The 21651-nt window shown below is 33.2% G+C and overlaps 1 protein-coding gene across 1 annotated transcript; it reads right to left on the reverse strand.

The window, feature by feature from the left end:
- Window positions 1-1865: 1865 nt before the first annotated feature.
- Window positions 1866-21361, reverse strand: LOC117325550 (receptor-type tyrosine-protein phosphatase alpha-like). The gene is made up of 22 exons (XM_033881856.1): window positions 21263-21361; window positions 20332-20427; window positions 19399-19494; window positions 19198-19293; window positions 18301-18418; window positions 16766-16893; window positions 15791-15957; window positions 15398-15485; window positions 14069-14145; window positions 12913-12949; window positions 12540-12637; window positions 11960-12088; window positions 11176-11321; window positions 10615-10750; window positions 9931-10080; window positions 9744-9843; window positions 9082-9155; window positions 8810-8935; window positions 7546-7662; window positions 4296-4450; window positions 3781-3916; window positions 1866-3293 (listed from the first exon to the last, which is right to left on the reverse strand). Exons 4-22 carry the CDS (start codon window positions 19217-19219, stop codon window positions 3225-3227), a joined length of 2073 nt encoding a protein of 690 aa, XP_033737747.1. The 5' UTR covers window positions 19220-19293; window positions 19399-19494; window positions 20332-20427; window positions 21263-21361; the 3' UTR covers window positions 1866-3224.
- Window positions 21362-21651: the final 290 nt, after the last annotated feature.

Consider the following 21651-nt stretch of genomic DNA (forward strand, 5'->3'; position numbering starts at 1 on the left):
TAGTTGGGATTCAAAATAAAATAAGGAAGAATAGGACATGGTGAAATTCAAAGGGCAACACAAGGGTATACGAGTACTTAGATAAATAATGATAATATATTTGGAAATGGGAAATAACGAGTGAAACGCTAACATTACAGCTAAGTTTAAACAGAGTCAATCATTACATACGATATGACGAAGGTTGTATTTTAGTACAACGTTTTTGACACATGACCATTCATATCCGTATAATGAAGTGAAAAATAGATGTTAAATTTGTAATTAGATTGCTAGAGTAATGACGTTGAGCATGACAGTAAAATGTCACCTCGGACTGAATCGATAACAACAGTTTTTTTTATTATTAGAGTAGGCAATATATGTTATTTTAACGTATTGAATCAGGACAACAAAAGCTATAGTTGTATACGAATAACATTTATAACATCTAAGGACAGTAATATGGTAATAGCAAATACATAATATTGATTGAACAATTCAGGACAATATACGACATCTTAATATAAAAATATATGTGTAGCCTACCGATTACATTATCTGATTTGAGTATCTGATAAATGGATGTTAACATATAAAATAATCAAAGTCCAATTTCTTATTTGATGGAAAATTGTAAAAATATGTTGCGTAAACGGTAGGCGAACGATAATTGTAACACCGCTTAAGCCTACTTAGGGGTCGGTGTAAACATTTGCTTAATAGAAATGATTTATTTTCCCTATGGTTAAGGGCAAAGAACGTCAACGAACTAACTTTTTATTTGTTTTTGAAAGGAAGTTTTCTGGACAGGTAATTTTTCTTTATACTTTATCTAAATTCTTTATGTTCAATGTGAAAGAATCAGGGACAACTTTTGGCTCTATGATATAGGCACATACCCATTCCCTAGTAACATATACCATAATGAGTTCGTATATAACATTTTGTAAGACGTTCAGATAAGATTAGTCACCAATCGTGACAGGGAAGCATATCAATAAGAACAACAACACGTAAAAACTTCCTTCCTTAAACAGCTTATATCAAATATATTATAAAACTATAATCAATATTAATATCAAATGAAAATTGCAAAAAAAGTACACTGTTTTACCCAAAGCCCTTCAAAGTTTTGCAAAGAATGGCACTAGATCATAAAAAATACGTGTTTCAGAAAAGCTATGTCATTAAGACAATAGATTAAGCATGAAAATATAATAATTGATTGAAAAAAAAACTTTCACTATGACAAACATTTGTATCTGCATATAAAAATATACATGGATTTTCGTGTGATCATAGTTTCAGTCAGCCTGCTCGAGCTGTTTCACTCGGACATCGTAAACGGCAAATATTTGAATCCAGGAAGACAAACGTTTACTTATATGAAATAACCATGTGAAATATAGATATTGCACACAGACAAAACACCCATTGATGATAAAAATGAGGTTGGTATATATTGCGATGTGACACATTATCATTTAAGCCACGTTAAGTGTAAACAAGGCATTTAGTAAACTTATCTCGCTTCTACCCATTCGCAAAAGGGTCAACAGTTGTGATAACCTCAGATAGAAATGTTGTATATCTTATATCGAACGATGTACTAGGTGTATGGTTGTACTTCAATTAAATGAGTTAGAGAAGAAACAAATATGGAATATCAAACTTATAGAAATAGAACATTAGCATTGTTTTACCAATATTAACAATTACAATATCTTTCCTTATTTTACACTATAAAAGGCAGACAATTGAAATGTTATCCTCCAAAAATGCTATATTTGTCACAAGTGCTATTTACCCGGAGTGAACGCATTAATATTTTCGCGGATTTTTTATTATTTTTTTTTTTGCTTTGTTCATTCTGATTGGAAAACGCATTTGTCATCTCCGTTTGAATCGTCTCTAACGCCATTCCTTGTATTACGATGAAGTCCGAAAACTCTTTTTAAAACGTAAAACCAAGATGAAGCAGACATAGTTTGTTCACTAAAATCGTTCCAGTGAATGATACAGGAACATTTCAGAAATTGCTTCATCTATTTAAGATTAGATAATCTGGGTGAAGAAGCATTCGAGAATATTGTTTCTGGCAGCGCCAACACACAACTAGTAATAATTGTTTTGTTGATTGTTAAATTACAATAAAATTTGATCATTGAAACAGACATTTATTAATAGTCTTGCAAAAAATGGAATGATTTAAAGGTAGGTATAATAAAACAGTTATTGTATGGGTATTTCTGGAAATAGAGCGTTTATTGTCCTCAGAGACATTAACTATTTCTCGAGGCGATTTCCCTAACACCCATACACTCACTGTATAATATAACAGCTTTAAGCCACACGAATCACATAACTAATGTTAGTAAAATATGTTAACGTCATATGGAAGTAAGTTATATTTTAATAAGTAATTTATTTAAACTGTTATTCTGTATAAACCTAATTCATTTGAGGACATATTTGTCAAGAGAAGAAAACGGTCTTCATATATTTATTCAAGTTAGCATACCAATAGTTCTTTTCATTTTTTTCATTAAAACTGTTTAACTGTAATCATACCCATCTCAAAACTTAGCATGCTTTGTAAGAATAACCCGATATATTGATTCATCAGATGCTATGACAAACAAACAATCTTTACCTATTTTGTTGATAAATGTAAATAATCATATCGATTGCCAACACCTATAGTACATTAACGTTTTCAATGATAAAATACAATCTGAAGCATTTTAATTTAAACACATCAATTATAATATAATAATAATTATTATAATCATACAAGTGATTGTAGTAGTAATCTCTTATATATGATATAGAAATTATCTTTGGTACCATCGACATATCTACACATCAAAACATATGTATAAAATACAGCGAACACGATGAATCAGGAAAAATTTACAGAACATTATGTTGATGACTTTCTGCGTTAAAAGATACATGTAAACTTACTCTTTAGTACAACCTATAGTTAAATTTAGTGTCGAAAATAACACAGACGGAACGCCGATGTTGTGGGGCAGATGCAAGAAAAATCCATTCATCCTTTCTCTCCTTGTTTTCTTAGGATTACTTTTCTGAATGTAAGGATACACACATGGTAACATACATTGTAGATAAGACTTTTGAATCCAGAAAAAAATGTCAGATGACTTAATACGAAAGATGTAGACGTTTGTGTTTCCAAACCAGGTTTAGATTGGTCACATTTTCTAATCGTTATATGATTAGTTGATGTATACGTTGGTTGATTCCAGATATTGTCCGATGAATTTGTAGCAATACTGGTACTGTTCCTGAAAGAGACAGAGGCGTATCACGTTTTAGTTCTCCAATATTATAAAATATTTCAATACTGAACAGAATAGTGAACAGAGTTGTGCAAAATAACTTAAATATTGATTGAAACAGACACCAATCAAATGTAAATATATGAAACATGAATCAATGTTAGAGTTCAAATGTTGAATACATACAGGGTTTTACTTTAAAAAAAAGCTCTGCAGCAACTACAATCAACTGAATAGTATTCAATTGTTAAGATGCCTAATTAGGACATAAATCATATCAAATATTGAAATATTCAACTATAGGTGGACATGAACGTAACTTTATTCATATTTCAGCAAAAGGTTTAGATCTTTAATTCTATATTTTTTAGTGTTCCCCTTAAATCATAGTGTATATATACATGATAATGAAAAATCACAGTAAAAGGTAATGCTGGATTTATGCAATTGATATATAATGCGTATATGCATACGGAATCAATAATCCACTTACAATGTTCCGAAGAGCCTGTGGCCGGCGGATCTGTATCTGCCTTGAAGTTTGGAATATGTCCACTTCCTCGTCCATTTTAATTTGCTCTCGAGCATTTGATACACAACAGAATAAACCACTCTGTGTACACCCATTCCTAGATAAGCAAAAGGACGACAGAAAAACAAGGTCATGAAGTAATGAACTTTTTTCAATTGTTACCACTTAATATGTTCGCCAGCAATCTACTCCCCCAGCCCTGCTCTATCCGACCGCCAACTCACAGAAATAGATTTATCAGGTCTGACATGTATGATATTAATTTCGAAATTGATCAAAGATGAGTGTTTCATTGCTGATTAACCAAGATGTATACAACGTGGGTGGAGAAGCAGATATATGACTAATAAATTTGTTATCCAGTCTTAAAGAAAACGGAAACTGATCATACCCCCAATACTTATTGCTAAAACAGTTTTAGTGTGGTTTCCCAAAGATTGATTGTTTTATCCTGGTTTATTTGAATACAAACTTACTGACACATGACGACCACAGGTTTGTTGATATCTGACCGCCGTCGACTGTCAAGCTGCTCCAAGAGTTGTAGGAGTGACAAGTCGGAGGGGGGCAGCAAAGCGTCCGGTGACCACTGCTTTATTGTAAAGATCCTTACACTGTCACCACTGGATATCTGTAACCCAAACGAAAGCTTCAGAACTGCAATTAAAGGTTGATACAAAACAACAAGTATCAAACAACATACTTATTACTATATGTGCAGTTGTGGGATAGAGCAATTTACCAGAGATTTGTGCCGACATCATCCAAAATATAAATGTGCGTTTTGTGATAACATAAACAAATGAGTGTTGTTTAAGAAATAATTAACGATGATTCGGTGCGGCCTTCGTTATTAATTTAATTGCAAAATATCCGAGTCCGAGTTGTATATCCTGCAACAATACACGAGTCAAAGTTGATTATTTCTAGTCTACCATGTACTGTTTAGTTCTGAGATCGTCCTCTTTCTAATAGAAAAACAGCAAAGAAACCCCGAGAAAACATTGTAATTTATTTCTTTAGTATTGCATTATTTGTTGATGAAATATACAGGCAATACAGTTTCTACGATCAAAAGCATCTATCATATGGCATTGATTTTGAAAATTAAAAAAAAAAAAAAAAAAAAAAAAAAAGGGGGGGGGGGGCCTCCGTAGGATTCGAACTCGCGTCGTGATAAAAAATTATTAAAAGACTAACCCATTAGCCCACTCGGCTATAGTAACCTTTTATGAAACGGGTGAATTTTAGATATATAAAATTGTAACAGCCGTGACTCACGAGCGTGTATTATTGGCACGAGCGTGTATTATTGGAAAATAATACATGGTTTTAAACCAATCAAAACTGGCGTTGCATAGCAAACATGGTAGAATTTACGATCAATGTGTTCTCAGACCAATCATACTTAAGAGTCGTTGTATATGAATGTAGTACATTAAGAAAGTTCATGACTGTTACTAAACATATTTCCTGACCTAGCTATTGCATAATTTCAACATAGATTTGTAGTACAATATTGATATCGAGTGTTTTTGTTCGGTATTTTTTTTTAGGAAACTGGTCTGAGGCCTGCATAGAACACGCCTTTCCGATTTTAATATTCGTACGTGGGCCTAGAATTAGAAGTATAGTACAATGTTTTCATTTCGTATGCAGTCGTGTGTATTTAACCAGTATACATGTACAGACATTTCTGTTAGGTGTAGTTGTGAATTTTAAATGAATAGCAGCTTGATTAACTATTCCCTCAATGTACCACGTTCCTTTGAAAAGCAAAACGAACAGGATTTCATAATGCCCAAAAACAAGGTCTAGTTGAAGGACAGAAAATTTCCAAAGTAAACTTTTTATTATTTAGACCCTTCATTAAAACAAATAAATAAATGAAAAATATAAAATAAATCATGATTTTGAGGTAGTGATATGCACTAGTTACATTGGTCCTGATTATGGTCTGAATATGAATATGAGGCTTACCTATGTACATTGAATTTACTATCTTTGGTTATATGAGGTAGCCGGCCACAACATTTGACCCCAGGGGACCATTGACCACTTATTACTTGATTATTACGAAGTACCTCCAAACTGTGTCTATGTAAATATTTTTTAAACTAGTCTTATAGAATGCATACAGGATAAGATATTAAATGAAAAGTTGCGCACTATTTTATACAGATTGTTGTTTTTTTTCAGCAAAATACAATAGGTTAGATAATATTCCAATGCTCAATGTGCAAATCTTTTCAAAATACATGATATAAGGTCCTTTCCGGCTCACTGTAGGTTTCTCTTGGAATGATGTAATGAATTAGATTAAAACCATACTTTTAAAAAAAAAATTCTCTTCGGTAGTAGCATATAGAGAAAATGATTGTGATCTGATGCCATGTAAAAGGGTGTCAGCGATTATTTGTGTAGCAGGATACATTGTGTTGTTAGGCTCAAACAATGATATTTCGTATTTTCCCCACTTTTCCCTTAGTATGGTAGTATGGTGACATTTACATGTAAATGTATTGATACAATGCTGGTCATGAGGTACATGTACTTTCTAGCTCGGTGTAGGGTTACCTCGGAAAGTTGAAATATATTTCAAAATGATTGCCTTTATTATAATTTTCCTTTCGTAGTAACATATTGGGATTGTTTTGTGGTCCGGGGCAATTATAGTAAAGTTACAAAAAATCTTAATGTGTCGTTTGCAATCGAAACGAAACTTCAATTATCTGCTTAGACACTAGCAGTTAGATCATATACATTTGCAGTTCAAAAGTTTCTGATTCGCTCTGGTATATATATCTACGTTTTCCTAACGTACATACAAAGCTGTATAATTAGATACTGTAATAAGGCTAGTTGGATATGTAAAATATATTGTACTTAGCACAGCGCGGTGTCCATATATCTACACGTTTTCAGAAGTCTATGGAAAGTTTGTCTTAGTCATTTTGTTAATACGCATACATATTTTTACCTCAATGAGTTGTCCCTTTTTCTAGAGAGGGCATAAACATAAGGAAGCAGAAACATAATTATTAATATGAAAAGAGATTAATGCATATGTTTCCTTGTTAAAAGTAAATGTATTGATATGTTATCAATAAAAAAATAAGTAAAGTTCTAATAACTTGGAAATTATATTACTAATCCGGATCTTTAGGGCTTGGAAAAGGCTCTCGTGTGCATTTATTGACGAAATGTCAAGCATTCCCATCCGTACATTATATATATATATATATATATTCAATTTATTCATTCGTTTATTTATCAACACAAAATGACATGCATTTTTTAATACTGTTATGTGTTTTGGCTTTGATTAGTTTACACTTTAAACGTATACCCAAGTTGATATTCGGTATAACTTCTCTATGTAACACCCGATATTTCATGTCTCGCTGGCGAGTGCTAATAAATAAGATCAGGGAGCTCTGTTTGACCACAATCCGCTGCTAAGATAAAGTTGAACTATAAATGCCAACATTTATTTCAATTCACAAATACAATCTCAGATAGATAAGCTTACATCAAATTTCCTATAGGATCTTACAGAAACGATAATTTAATTGTATTAAAAAACGTTCCGAAAGTTAAAAAAAATATATGTAATCAATTCATTAATTCATATCAACCATGAAAGCTGTCCGAAAGACATCGTTCGATCGCCTATCGTGTGCTCATTTGCCTGCACGATACAATCGTACACATATTATCTTGTACCTTTCTTTTAACCAAATAGTCGACAATATCCACGTCGGGAATGACCTCTATATCTTTCTGCTTCTTAACATATATCTCACGGTCACTATTTGTCTCGCTGTCATCACGAAGCCAGTGCTGCAATTAGATTGTTAAAGTACAGTTTAAAATATAACATCACAGTAAACTAATCACTTTACAATAAAACACAGGTGAGTATTATAAAACACAATAGAGTATTAAAACACATCGTCATCTGAATATTATAAAACGAAAGTATCATAAAACACAGGTTATTTGTTTTGGTTTGGTTTATTTTGTTTGACGTACAATTAACAGCTAAGGTCATTTAAGGTTTGGTTTGGTTTAATTTGTTTCACGTCCTATTAACAGCTAAGGTCATTTAAGCATGCGTATGGTGAGTGCGTATGTGTGTTTTGGGAGGCTGCGGTATGTTCGTGTTAAGTCTCCTTGTGATAGGCCGGAACTTTTGCCGATTTATGGTGCTACCTCACTGAAGCATATTGCCGAAGACACCCAGCAGGACACCCCACCCAGTCACATTTTACTGACGACGGGCGAACCAGTCGTCCCACTTCAAATATGCTGAGCTGTAAGCAGGAGTAGCAACTACCACTCTGGCATGTTTCGGCTAGGTGACAGAACCCAAAGCCTTCCTCAAAGCGGCGAACGCTCAACTAAAGGCCAAAAGTGGGGCATTTTCAAGGGAGACATTAGGAAGAAGGAAATTGTTCAGAAAGAAGAGAAAAGATAAGATTACAAATTTAGTCGTACAATTAGAGGTACAATTCGTACGCCCTACCTGCAGGGCAGACACAGGTAATATTATAAAACACAGGCTAGTATAATAAAACACAGGTGAGTATAAAAAAAACACAGGTGAACAGTATAAAAAAACATATTTAATATCATAAACAAGGGTGAGTATTATAAAATACAGGTTAGAATTATAACAAACAAGTGTGTATTAAAATAAAGGTAAGTACTATAAAACACAAGTGAGTATTATAAAACACAGGTGAGTATTATAAAACACATATGTGAATTATAAAACACAGATGAGTATTATAAAACACATATGAGTATTATAAAACACATATGTGTATTATAAAACCCACGTGAGTATTATAAAACACATATGAGTAGTATAGAACACACGTGAGTATTATAAAACACACGTGAGTATAACAAACACAGGTGAGTGTTGGATTCAGAATTTTAGTTGAATCGTTTTAAATTGTTTAGGGAAAAGGGGTCTTCTCACCTCCGTTGGTTTACCAAGAACGACGATATTCTCACAGTTGTAGTCCGTCACCATCGTCCAGAAATCGTCGATCGTATCGGCCAACGGGAACTGTGTCATCAGGTACCCGGATTTCGACCTGTGTGACTAAAACCAAACGTTATTGTTCAAATCCTAACACAAATGAATCGAGAATGTTTTGCAGAATAAATTAAAACAAAATATACAATCAGCGACGTTTCAATACAAACATGTACAACAATTCATACATTATTCAGTAACATAACCGTTACCTGTAACATGACCGCGTTGATATAGTCAGTCCTCCCGCTTGCTTGGGACCGCAGAAAAGCTCGAAACGTTTCAACTTAACAGTAAAAAATGCAAAATGTAAGTGAAAGTGTGTTTAAACTATGATGATAACATAACGAATGTATTTTTTTTCTCCACTTGACCTCTTACACGGGGCGTTTCATTTACATTGTACTACTGTCAATCACACATATAGTAATTATATAATGGTACATAGAAAGAACCCTACGAATGTGAACGTTCATGTGCTTTTTATGTTTGAAGAGTAGGTAAGTTGTTTTAACTTAAACAACAAACCTAAAATCAATAAACATTGATTATGTGATATGGTATATATCCGATTAACGAAAATGTCTATAAAAGGAAGTTCTGATAACAACGGAATCATATTCATAGAAATAACCACACGGTTTTTGAATTTACGATTGAAAAATCCTCGCGGATGAATGAAACAATACATTTCACGAAAAACATAAATGCCTAGCGCTCCCCCAAACGAGCTTAATAACCTCCACTGCAACTAATAGACAAAGAAAATTCATAAAGTAGTCAGCAAGTGTTTGATTTTGAATATTTTGATGGCGTTAACGAACCTCATTACCGTAATTCATTAAATGAAGTAGCCTTGTATATATATACGTACCAGCAACATTAGACATGGTTCTGTTTTTGTCTCTGTTTTCGGCCATCATTCCTGCTTTGTAGTTGCTAGAGTCATAATTTGGAATCAGCGTCAGTAGTTGCTGAGAATATAATAAATTGCAATATTGGTTATTATCATTGTGATGCAGTCTTAGTTTTCTTAGTTTAGTTATGTCGCTAATACTCACTTCAAATTCTTTTCGCACTTTTGTTTGGTTTGTTGGTTTCCCTGTAGGCAGTATGTTGCTGAGAGTGTCAGGGAATTCTGTACTGGAAATCAATGTATCCGTCAGATCTGCTGCCTCGACAAGTAACTCGTGTAGGGCGATATACTGTTCCTGGAATAGAAATATTCTGGAGAATAACAAAAGTTCCTTGGTGGTATTTAAATAATAAGAAAATATGAAAGCTGTAATAACAACTCGAAAAAAGAGTTTGTTATATACCACGGCATCTCTTACATAAGGCTAAACCATATTTATTGTTATACATGGTATCTCTTACATGAGTCTGAACCATATTCATTGTTATAGACCATGGTTTCTCTTACATGATTTTGAACCATATTCATTGCTAAAGACAGTGGTTTCTCTTTCATAAATCTGAACCATATTCATTGTTATAGACCATGGTATCTCTTACATAAGTCTGAACCATATTCATTGTTATAGACCGTGGTATCTCTTACATAAGTCTGAACCATATTCATTGTTATAGACCGTGGTATCTCTTACATGAGTCTGAACAATATTCATTGTTATAGACCGTGGTATCTCTTACATGAGTCTAAACCATATTCATTGTTATAGACCGTGGTATCTCTTACATGAGTCTAAACCATATTCATTGTTATAGACCGTGGTATTTCTTACATAAGTCTGAACCATATTCATTCGGTCCTTCCTCATCGTCATAATGTACCGCGGAATATCCACTCGACCAAACTTCCTTTCCTCCTTCAAAAGTGCATCAAGTCCTATGAAGGTCCCAGTCCTGCCCAGTCCAGCACTTGAAAAGAAAAAATACATCAAAAATCCCGTTAAAATATGTGAAACAATTCAATTGTTATTCCATCAGTGCGTTGCTGCTGTTATTGAGTTTCGGAGCTGTGGGAAGGAACCATATATTCAATATTTGTGTGTGTGTGTGTGTGTGTGTGTGTGTGATTTTAGGGGTTAAGCGTCCTCACAAAAGCCAAGATCAGGGAGATACCTAAAGTAAAAAAAAAAAAAAAAACGAAATATCGAAACACAGTGTAGTGTGGACAGAAAGTTTTTTTTTTTTTTTTGGTAATGTATTGCCGAACAAATATTGTTAACAAATTCGGTAACAAATCAATAGTGTCAAATTCTACTATCACAGAAGGAATAGGACAGTTGGAGGAGGGTAGATGTTATATACAGTATGAAGATGAAGCAATAATACAACAATACCTGCAGTGTACAATCATCTGACCAGACAGATGTGTCGTATATGACGTCACACGGCGGTGGAATAGAACCAGTTCAAGGTTATTTGGAGTGCCATGATCTGGCCACGCTGTGAAATGAAACTGATGCACCTGGCGTTCTTCTTTTGTCTATCAGATCAATCATCAACGTATTCGTATTAGAGAGATGATTAACTTCTGTGGATTCTTTCATATGTATTTGATAATAAAAAAAATAACAATAATAATTAAAATCAAAACTGTTGACTCTATCTAAACAGTTGTTGTTGTCTGCGATATTTATAATACGACCAAGTATTATAAATACAAACAAAAAACAAACAAAAAAGAAAAGAAATCAGAAACTCAGAAGGGCTTTCACACAGCACACATTGCCAAAAAATTAGATGACACTTTTGTGAGCGTTGTTACCTTGCTGTCGATCATGAAAAATGATATTGTTATAGAAAATTATTCTTTGAAGACATATACCTCTTCAAAAATTAGCAATGCTTGAAAACGTTTTCCAAACATTGCAAACATTAACATAAAATTACAACGCTGAAAAAAAAAATGAAAAACAGTAGACCCAAAAAATACTGAAAACACTTAATATGATATAATATTTTTACTTTCTTGATGTGAAGCCAAAAAATGTTCCTGTAACACATTAAATAGTCTGGCTTATAGCGTTTGCAGTTAAATATGTTGACAGTAAAATCGTGCTGGCTTGACGAAACTTTAAACAGCAGGTTTCTAAATATCAAAATTGAAAACACGTTTTTCACCTTCTTTCGACTCAGAGATATCTCCCGTAACACATAAAATGCATACGTCCTCTCTTGATTAAGTGTGATGTTAAAATGCTTCGTTGTTAGAGGGTCTCCTTCGTCAGGCCAGTATTGGTGACATTTAACCTAGCGATAAGAAACGCAAGTAATATATGCAAGGGATTATATTTCATACTTGACACTAACTATAAGTATAATGTATTTTACAAGGATATGATATTTGATCTAGAACGCATATGGGAATAACTTGATTTACATGAATGAAACACTAACGTAATCAGGAGAATCAATTAAAACAAATGGGGACGGTTCTGATTACGAAATTCACGGGAATTTCGAGAACACGTCGTTATTCATCGATCGTCTGCAGACCTTCGTGTATTCAGGCGAAAGGCCAAAGACCCATTGATCCACATTCTGATTGCTACGATGTTGGCTCTGCTACCCAGACACTTATCAAGATGCTTCGTTGTGATATTCATGTTATGCATTGTTGTGGCATTTCCTAACAAACAGTTAATCATCAAACGCATATGAATGTGTTAAGAGAATAACAAAAACAAAATACGATAATTACATTTCCACCCTCGACAAGATGTGTTACCATGACGATTTTCCCAGTGTTTAGCTGCCAAACCATTCTCCAAAAATCATCTACGGTGTTTTTCTTTGGTCCTTAAATTCAAAATTATATAATATCAAAGTTGGTATCACAAAACCAACCTGGAAAATTCAATCACATTAACATTAATTTCTCGATTCTAGTTCATTATGCTTACATTGCATTAATATGATTGCTTAAAGTACAAGAAGTAGAAATACTATATCATCCTTAAGTTATGTTTAAGCGGAGCTCAGAATTTATATATTTTGGCAACCATGAGAATGGAAGATAATTTTGTAATGATCAATTAACCTCGTATTTGGAAGTGTATGTCTTTGGAATTTACCTTGACATGCGACATAGACGTTGTTGGCGTCGATACTCTGCGATTTGAAAGAAAAAAGAAATGTCAACATTAAATTACAATAGCTGTGAAAGGAAATGGACTACATAGTGACAAAATGTATCATATTTTTCAAATGTATAAAAGAAATATCCGTGAAATACCTTTGAACTGCCTAATCGACATTCTCCTCGTAAGCGACGTTATAATAAGAGAGCTGATTGATATATTGTAAGCCACATAATTTTGTCGGACATATTGCATCATTTTTCAACATACATTATATAATCCCCTTCAGTATCTATACACTTTTGCCAGCGGTGTTTAAAGACTTCAATGCAACTTTAATGAAACTTCATTCCTGTTCAGAAAGTCATCCACTGTATGTAGAATATCATCATCGCACTGAAAGCGGGTGCCTGAAATAGCTGTTTTCAGTTTTGGAAATAGATAAAAGCTTTCTCATTGCAAGACCCTCGTCAAAATGGATTGTACTCTTTCCTGTGAAATGCCAAATCTACTGGCAATATACCTTTATGGGACTAGTTTGTCAGTCATAACACTATCATGAACTTTATTGACCATTTCTAGGGTTGCAATACTGACAGCCCTTCCGGTACGGGAGTTATACGCAAGGCTCTGTCTTCCTCGCTTAAATTCCGCCACCCCACCTTTTCACTGTAGCATATGGAGGGGCATATTTCCCTAGTGTTGCTACCATATCATTATGGATATCTTTAGGTGTTAAACCTTTTTTACGCAAATATTGGATCACTGCCCTTTCACCGAATTTGTCAATTTTTCAAAAGCCGATTGTCTTGTTTACTTTAGAGTGTCACCTCGTCGATATAAACCAACCAAATAAGACAAATCCTTTGGTACACGGCCCTATTTAGACAAAGAATAGTAGAACTTTAAAAGAACATCATTGAATACCTCCTTCAATACGAGTCTCAAAACATATCATTCAGCCCTCAAAGATATTCAGTTTATTTCGTACCGTTATGCAAAGTTCATTTTTCAACAACATCGCTACATGTGTATTCTGTATCTATGGCGGATTGGTTAGATTTATGCTTGTATTTTATTGTATTGTATAATTCCACCATTTTGATGCATTAATCACATGATTTACCTTTTAATTACTTAGTGTACTCACATCAATGTAATTGGCGTTAATGTAGGTAGAGTCAGGATCATTCCCTATTTTATCGAGTACAACACGGGAATGGTCATCTGAAATAAATGGCTGCGGCTTTAATCTATTACTATGAAACAGTTGGTAACATAAATAAAGGTTAAACAACGAGTGGTTGTTGGATATGGAATTTATTTCACAGCTTTAGCGAGTGTCTTTTGTAACTTTTAAAAATAACGTATTCGTGTGAAATAAATTCCATATCCAAAAATCGCGAGTCGTGTGACCTTTTTTCTACCACAATAATATCGTCTTGAATCACAGGGGAACGTGGTCAAGTCTAATTTGGCGTATGCAAATAAAGTGTACTCGTGACGGCCGGGACCCGGTGATGTGATGTCATTCGATTATTGATGGCGTCAGTAACAATTGCAGCTCGGGTCAAAGTTCGAATTCTTGACCAATCAAAAGACCGGAAGGTCTTATTCTACTTGTGGAATATAATAAACATATATCCAATAATCAGCACAAGTATACAATGGCTTGAGAGTGGAATAGCACAGCGTATTATGGTAGAAAGAACGTTATATCAGTTATATATATATATATATATATATACAGTATTTATTGGTATATAACAGTTATAAAGCTTTGCCAACATAAAAACGTTATTTCTATAATGCTAAAATAAAGCACCTACGCATGTAGCTTTGCCATTTTCAAGATTTGATTGTTCTATTCCCGAATTAAAAGTTTTTCATGCACATCGCTATTGCTAAGTCTTTCATCTTCTTAACAGAAGTCACGCACATTTCCACTCCCTTTCCATTACCAAGCAATACTCAACATTCTAAGTTCTGAGTAAAAGGAAATCAGACAAGTCGAACCAATATATATATATATATATATATATTGAATGACAAGATATATTGAAACTCTAGACCTGAATTTCCGGAAGCTATTCCAATATACACGATTGTCTACTCATGATACATGTAAGTTATAAGCAAGTTACTGGAACGATATTTCAAATCACAATGAAATTATAAATCCCCTTTGTTTTCGCTAAGAATAAACAAGAAGACGTAGTAGCCATTACCCCTACGCCCTACTAAAGAAATGGGGATTGCAAAGGCCACACTGTTACTCATTTTAAAACACTTGCATTATGTACGTATATGATTCAATCTATCTGAAACATTATGTTTATATTTTGGCTTAAATGTCAAATATTAAAAACGAAATGCATTTTACACTCCAGTGTATTAACAAAAAAGCCTTATGTCTTAGTGAGTTTGTTTTTTTCAATAGACCTCTTTCCATTTGATAGCGATCCATACCATTACATACATGGAAATGTTGTTTTGAATCTGTTCTTTGCCTTATTTGAAGATTTGGTAGCTTCCAGATGCGGATGAACTGCTCCCCATGGTAACAACTGTAAGAAATATACAATATTAACATCAGTTCAGACTTGCTTACAAACTATGCGTATCATAGAGTGCATACAACCTTTCTGCCGCCATTAACATCATGCATGTAGATATATTGAAGCATGAAATATTGTAATGAGTTTATCTGGTTCATTGACATGCTTTTCATCAATAACTTTTTCCATGTTCGTTGGTATATTTTGTGTTGACATAAAAGCAAGACATATACATGATGTGTTTTAGTTTCAAATGTTGATGTCTTATAATGACATTTGAACACATAAGCGGTTTAATGAAATCAGTAACACACCTTGAATTCATTCTCAAATTCCTCTCCTTCATTTTCCATCTTTTTTGGAATCATCTCCCGGATTTCGTCAATAGAGACCCCGACCGCATTTTCTGTATTGCTATATACCACCTCTTCCCTCTTGACGTCACGCACATTGATGTAATTGTTTCCATCATCCGCCACAGCTATAACGAGAGTTGTGTTATTTATATTCCCACAGTTGATTACCAAAACGTAGTATTCATTCAATTATGCACGAATGATTTCATTCAGAAGTGCATATCACGCCATTAACTATAATTAAATATAGCAGTGTCCTCCTTAATAACATAAGGTTAATATTGGCGTCGAGTTACTTTTAAACATCAGTGGAAAACAAAGCTAGACATACATGTGAAAAATGCTTTTTGAGAAACTTACAAAAATTTTATAGATTAATCCTGACAGCTGTAGATGTCAGTTGTACTATGAGAAAGGAACTATTTACATGATGATTATTGAAAAAAAATAATTCAGAATTGAAATAATAAAATAAAATGAGAAAATGCAGAAAGCTGTAATATCACTCAATTAAAAGTTTTCTTTGTAATCTACAATTTAAAAATACATCCTGTGAATCATTGGTCAGTAAATAAACCTCAATTGAACTAAAAATGTAAAATAGTCGTTTTATCACACCAATTCATAAAATTAAAAAACTGGATTCGGGCGAAAGTAGAAAAAAAATATACTTGTTAAAAAAAAAAAAAATCACCGTACCTTTTTTTCTTTTTTTTTTTCATAGTGTACATGCAAACTTAATTTATTTTACAACAATTACGAAACAGGCTATATATCAACTAATATTGATCAATCTTGATGACCTGGCTGTTTTGAATTTTTTCTCTCCTGTGTCTGTTTCAATTTTCTTTGTCCCTTAACACGAATAGAATCAATCATATTAAGGTGTATATAATTTGACAGTAATCTTTCTAAAAGTCTAATGCTACTTACGGAACGATCTCCCTGATGAGGCGTGGCCTTTGCTATTGGGCTTTTGTCTTTCAGGAGGCAGGGGCAATGTTGTTTCTAAATCGTCATTAAAGTGTGCATTCGTCTTTATCGCAGGTTTTGACTTCCGTCTTTTAAGATTAAGAACATAATTACGACAAGGTTGTAGTCACTGATATATTCGATTACAATTTATTTCTATCTAAAATGCCTTATCATTTTCATGTCTTGACTTGCTTCTTCCCGATCATCGATTGATCATTTAAAGATATATGTTATACTATTTTTCTCTCTCGCGTAAATATTATAAGATAAAACCATAAGAAACTTCAACTCTCAAAATATATTTTCCCTCAACCAATCATATTTTCAACGTCATTCGGATACAACAAAGGATCAAAGGAAACCCATATGTGAAGTTTGAAAAAAGATCCTTCCTGTACTTCTCAACAAAAGTGATAAACAAAATAAATCTTTAACTGTCAACGTCAATGATGCTTGTCTGCTGACCGTTTTATTTTCCCGATCAAAGTAAAACAGGTACAACTACATAGTAGCGACCAAAGGGAACGTTCATATCAAGTGATTGGGTGTCTGTTGACCGTTTAATTTTCCCGATCAAATTATAACTGGTATAGGCAATACTGCATTGTAGATATCAAGCCACCTGATGATGGTGAGGTAAATATTAATTGTTAAATAGTGCACGAACTATAGGAATTGAAATTGACATAGATAGTTAAAAATTGCGATCCAGGTATTCATATCATCTAATAGACGACTTCTACTATGGTCATAACAGGATATCCGACAGACCATTATCGCGCCATTGAAACATTTAAAAAAAAAAAAAAAAAAAAAAACCAAAAACCACGAGTGCGAAAAAACAATACTAACCACACTAGTGAAATACATTTCTTATTATTGAAGGTAGTGTTAGATATTCTGTTTATTACAATATAAAGCAAAATATTCCGAGGTAGCTCAATCTCTCCTAGAATTTATTCCGGTCCCCTTTCAATGGCTCAAAATTTATGTACATCAAATCGTAACATTATGTATTCTATCTTGCATTATGACGTCATGTAGCATGACGGAGAGCTATATGCAAATCTTAATTTTCCCCATTGTCGTTTGTAATCAGTGTTCTGATTAGTCAAATCAAAAAAAAATATTCACATATGAAAAATATCACTGTTATAAATTGAATAATTGTCAATATTTCACTGGTAAAAAACTTTTGTGGAATGTTTTTTCCCGATATTTCACTTGTAAATATGTAATAAAATTGATTACTTAATTCTGGTTCCAGAAAACGTTTTAGACATCAAATTACACATCATGCTTGCAAGAAATCATGCTATAAATCGATTTGTTTAGTCTATGTGACTTGAATTCTATTGACTTTTTCGGCCTCCTATTTCAATGGTATTTCGTATTTCAGTTGATAAAGTGTAATCTTTCATAGTATTCCGATATCCAAAATCGTATTGAAATTGTCTGATGTTGAAATAGCTACAACTCGTTGTGATACCAACCTTTTCAAAACAACGACACTCACTACTATAACAACAGCTATGAGAATAAATGCTCCTACACCAACCCCGGCAAATGTTCCAACTTGGCTATCAGGTTCGCTTGTTAATGCTTCCGTTTCTAAATACGAAATAAACATTTCTCTATTGAGTTTCAGCCGTTGAGACAATTTAGTGCATGTTAAACATAGTTATGATGGGATAAAAAGATTGTGCAAAACTCCTAGATATTACTTCCTCCTTGGTCTAAATTCATTGAATGAACTGATGTGGCCGGAGCTAGATGGAAATTCCTGTATTTGTCATTTTGACTTTACCTTTTGTATATGAAGTAATTTATCGTTAATAAATAGCAGCTTTGCAGCTACTTATCAATAAAAACCTAATGATTGGTTTAACGTATACCAAACACTGATCATATTTATATGCAGTTCAATAGGATCCATGCTTTATGTTTACATCATGGGATATTCATGTTTTCGTTAATATTCAGCTGTGGATGATGGCATTTCCTTTGTTAGGATTTGAAAATAAAACAGAAAATTATTGCTTGCTACAAAAATATCGTGCGAGTGAATGTTATAAAAACTTCATTTTACACACATTAGCATAAACTTTCATTTTAATTTCAAGTTGCATGATAAACATTTGCATTTCCGTTAAGTCTTCAAATTTGTCAGACGACAAAAATGTCGATTTTATAATGATACATTACTTTTGAACAGACAGCCGTAAAACACACCGGTAGAGATAACGTTACACGGACAAAGTAGATAAACAGACAGGTGGAGGAACAGAAGACAAAAACAGAAAGAAGAAAGATGACGTGGAAAACAAAGTAAAGAGAAAGATTAACAATAATGTTATTTGAGATAAAACACAACATTAGGTATACCATACCTATGCATTGTCCGACTTGCATGCTGCAAACGTTGTTTTTACAGTTAGTAGGACACGCTTTATTACAGACACTGCCGTGAAATCCTGGATCACATTCTGTAAAACCAAAGGGTCATATAAAAAATATAAGGGCCGAATTGAATATGAGCAACATGAAAAATAGGTTTCGCTGTTGTTTTAGATCAAGTTAAAACGTCATACCAGTACATTGTCCGTTTTGTGTGCTGCAGGTTCTGTTTTTGCAATTTTCTGGGCAAGTCTGGTTGCAGAAATTACCATAAAATCCATGATCACACGCTGGAAAATAAACAGATATATTGACTAAGTAATTTCAGGACCTAGCTTTATTACGACTGTAATGTGAGTCATCACAAACTGACATTTAAATGGTGCAACCTTGTATACTGGTCAGGAGTCATTTAAGTACCACCTAGAGAACGAAGTGTACTTTAAACAGATTTCCTACTCAAATGTTGCAAGTACATAAGCCAACGATAGTAATCTGATTGGAGTAATTTGTGATTTAAAAAAAAAATGAAATCACCTATAAATTATTTGTATTTAAGGCGTAATTTTAATTCATAACTAATTTTCGTAAACTCTTTTACTATCGTTTATGTAAATTTTAATAAGATGTATGATATATACTGTATATGCATTTCCTATCAATTTTCAACTTTGTCAGACGACAAAACTTTCGATTTTATCATGATACATTACTTTTAAAAAGACAGACAGCTAACAATACACACCAGTAGAGAATAAGTTACACGAACAAAATAAGATACACAGACAAGATTAAGAACAGAAGAAAAAAGAAAAAAAAAAGAGAAGAAAGATGACCTGGAAAATAAACTGAAGAGAAAGAGAAACAATCATAATACCTCGTTTTAATGTTATTTGAGATAAAATACAACCTTATGTATACCATATCTATGCATTGTCCGACTTGCATGCTGCAAACGTTATTTTTACATTTAGTAGGACACGCTTTATTACAGACACTGCCGTGAAATCCTGGATCACATTCTGTAAAACCAAAGGGTCATATAAAAAATATAAGGGCCGAATTGAATATGAGCAACAGGAAAAATAGGTTTCGCTGTTGTTTTAGATCAAGTTAAAACGTCATACCAGTACATTGTCCGTTTTGTGTGCTGCAGGTTCTGTTTTTGCAATTTTCTGGGCAAGTCTGGTTGCAGAAATTACCATAAAATCCATGATCACACGCTGGAAAATAAACAAATATATTGATTAAGTAATTTCAGGACCTAGCTTTATTACGACTGTAATGTGAGTCATCACAAACTGACATTTAAATGGTTCAACCTTTTATACTGGTCAGGAGTCATTTAAGTACCACCGAGAGAATGAAGTGTACTTTAAACAGATTTCCTACTCAAATGTTGCAAGTACATAAGCCAACGATAGTAATCTGATTGGAGTAATTTGTGATTTAAAAAAAAAAATGAAATCACCTATAAATTATTTGTATTTAAGGCTTAATTTTAATTCATAACTAATTTTCGTAAACTCTTTTACTATCGTTTATGTAAATTTTAATAAGATGTATGATATATACTGTATATGCATTTCCTATCAATTTTCAACTTTGTCAGACGACAAAACTTTCGATTTTATCATGATACATTACTTTTAAAAAGACAGACAGCTAACAATACACACCAGTAGAGAATAAGTTACACGGACAAAATAAGATACACAGACAAGATTAGGAACAGAAAAAAAAAGAAAAAAAAGAGAAGAAAGATGACCTGGAAAATAAACTGAAGAGAAAGAGAAACAATCATAATACCTCGTTTTAATGTTATTTGAGATAAAATACAACCTTATGTATACCATATCTATGCATTGTCCGACTTGCATGCTGCAAACGTTATTTTTACATTTAGTAGGACACGCTTTATTACAGACACTGCCGTATAATCCTGGATCACATTCTATAAAATCAAAGGGTTATATATAAATATAAAGGCCGAATTAAATATGAGCAACAGGAAACATATATTGAGCAATTGTTTTAGATTTAGTATAAACGTCCTACCAATACATTGTCCGTTTTGTTTGTTGCAGGTTCTATTTTTGCAATTGTCTGGGCACGTCTGGTTGCAGAAATCACCATAAAATCCATGATCACACGCTGAAAAATAAACAAATATATTGAATAAGTAATTTCAGGACCTAGCTTATTACGACTATAATGTGAGTAATCACAAACTGACATTTAAATGGTGCAACCTTGTATACTGGTCAGGAGTCATTTAAGTACCACCGAGAGAACGAAGTGTACTTTAAACCGTTACCTACTTAAATGTTGCATGTACGTAAGCCAACGATAGTAATCTGATTGGAGTAATTTGTGATTTAAAAAAAAAAAAAAATGAAATCACCTATTAAATATTTTTATTTAGGCGTAAGTTTAATTCATAACTA

This window comes from Pecten maximus, chromosome 4 (assembly GCF_902652985.1).
Source record: "Pecten maximus chromosome 4, xPecMax1.1, whole genome shotgun sequence".
Classification (NCBI taxonomy): domain Eukaryota; kingdom Metazoa; phylum Mollusca; class Bivalvia; order Pectinida; family Pectinidae; genus Pecten; species Pecten maximus.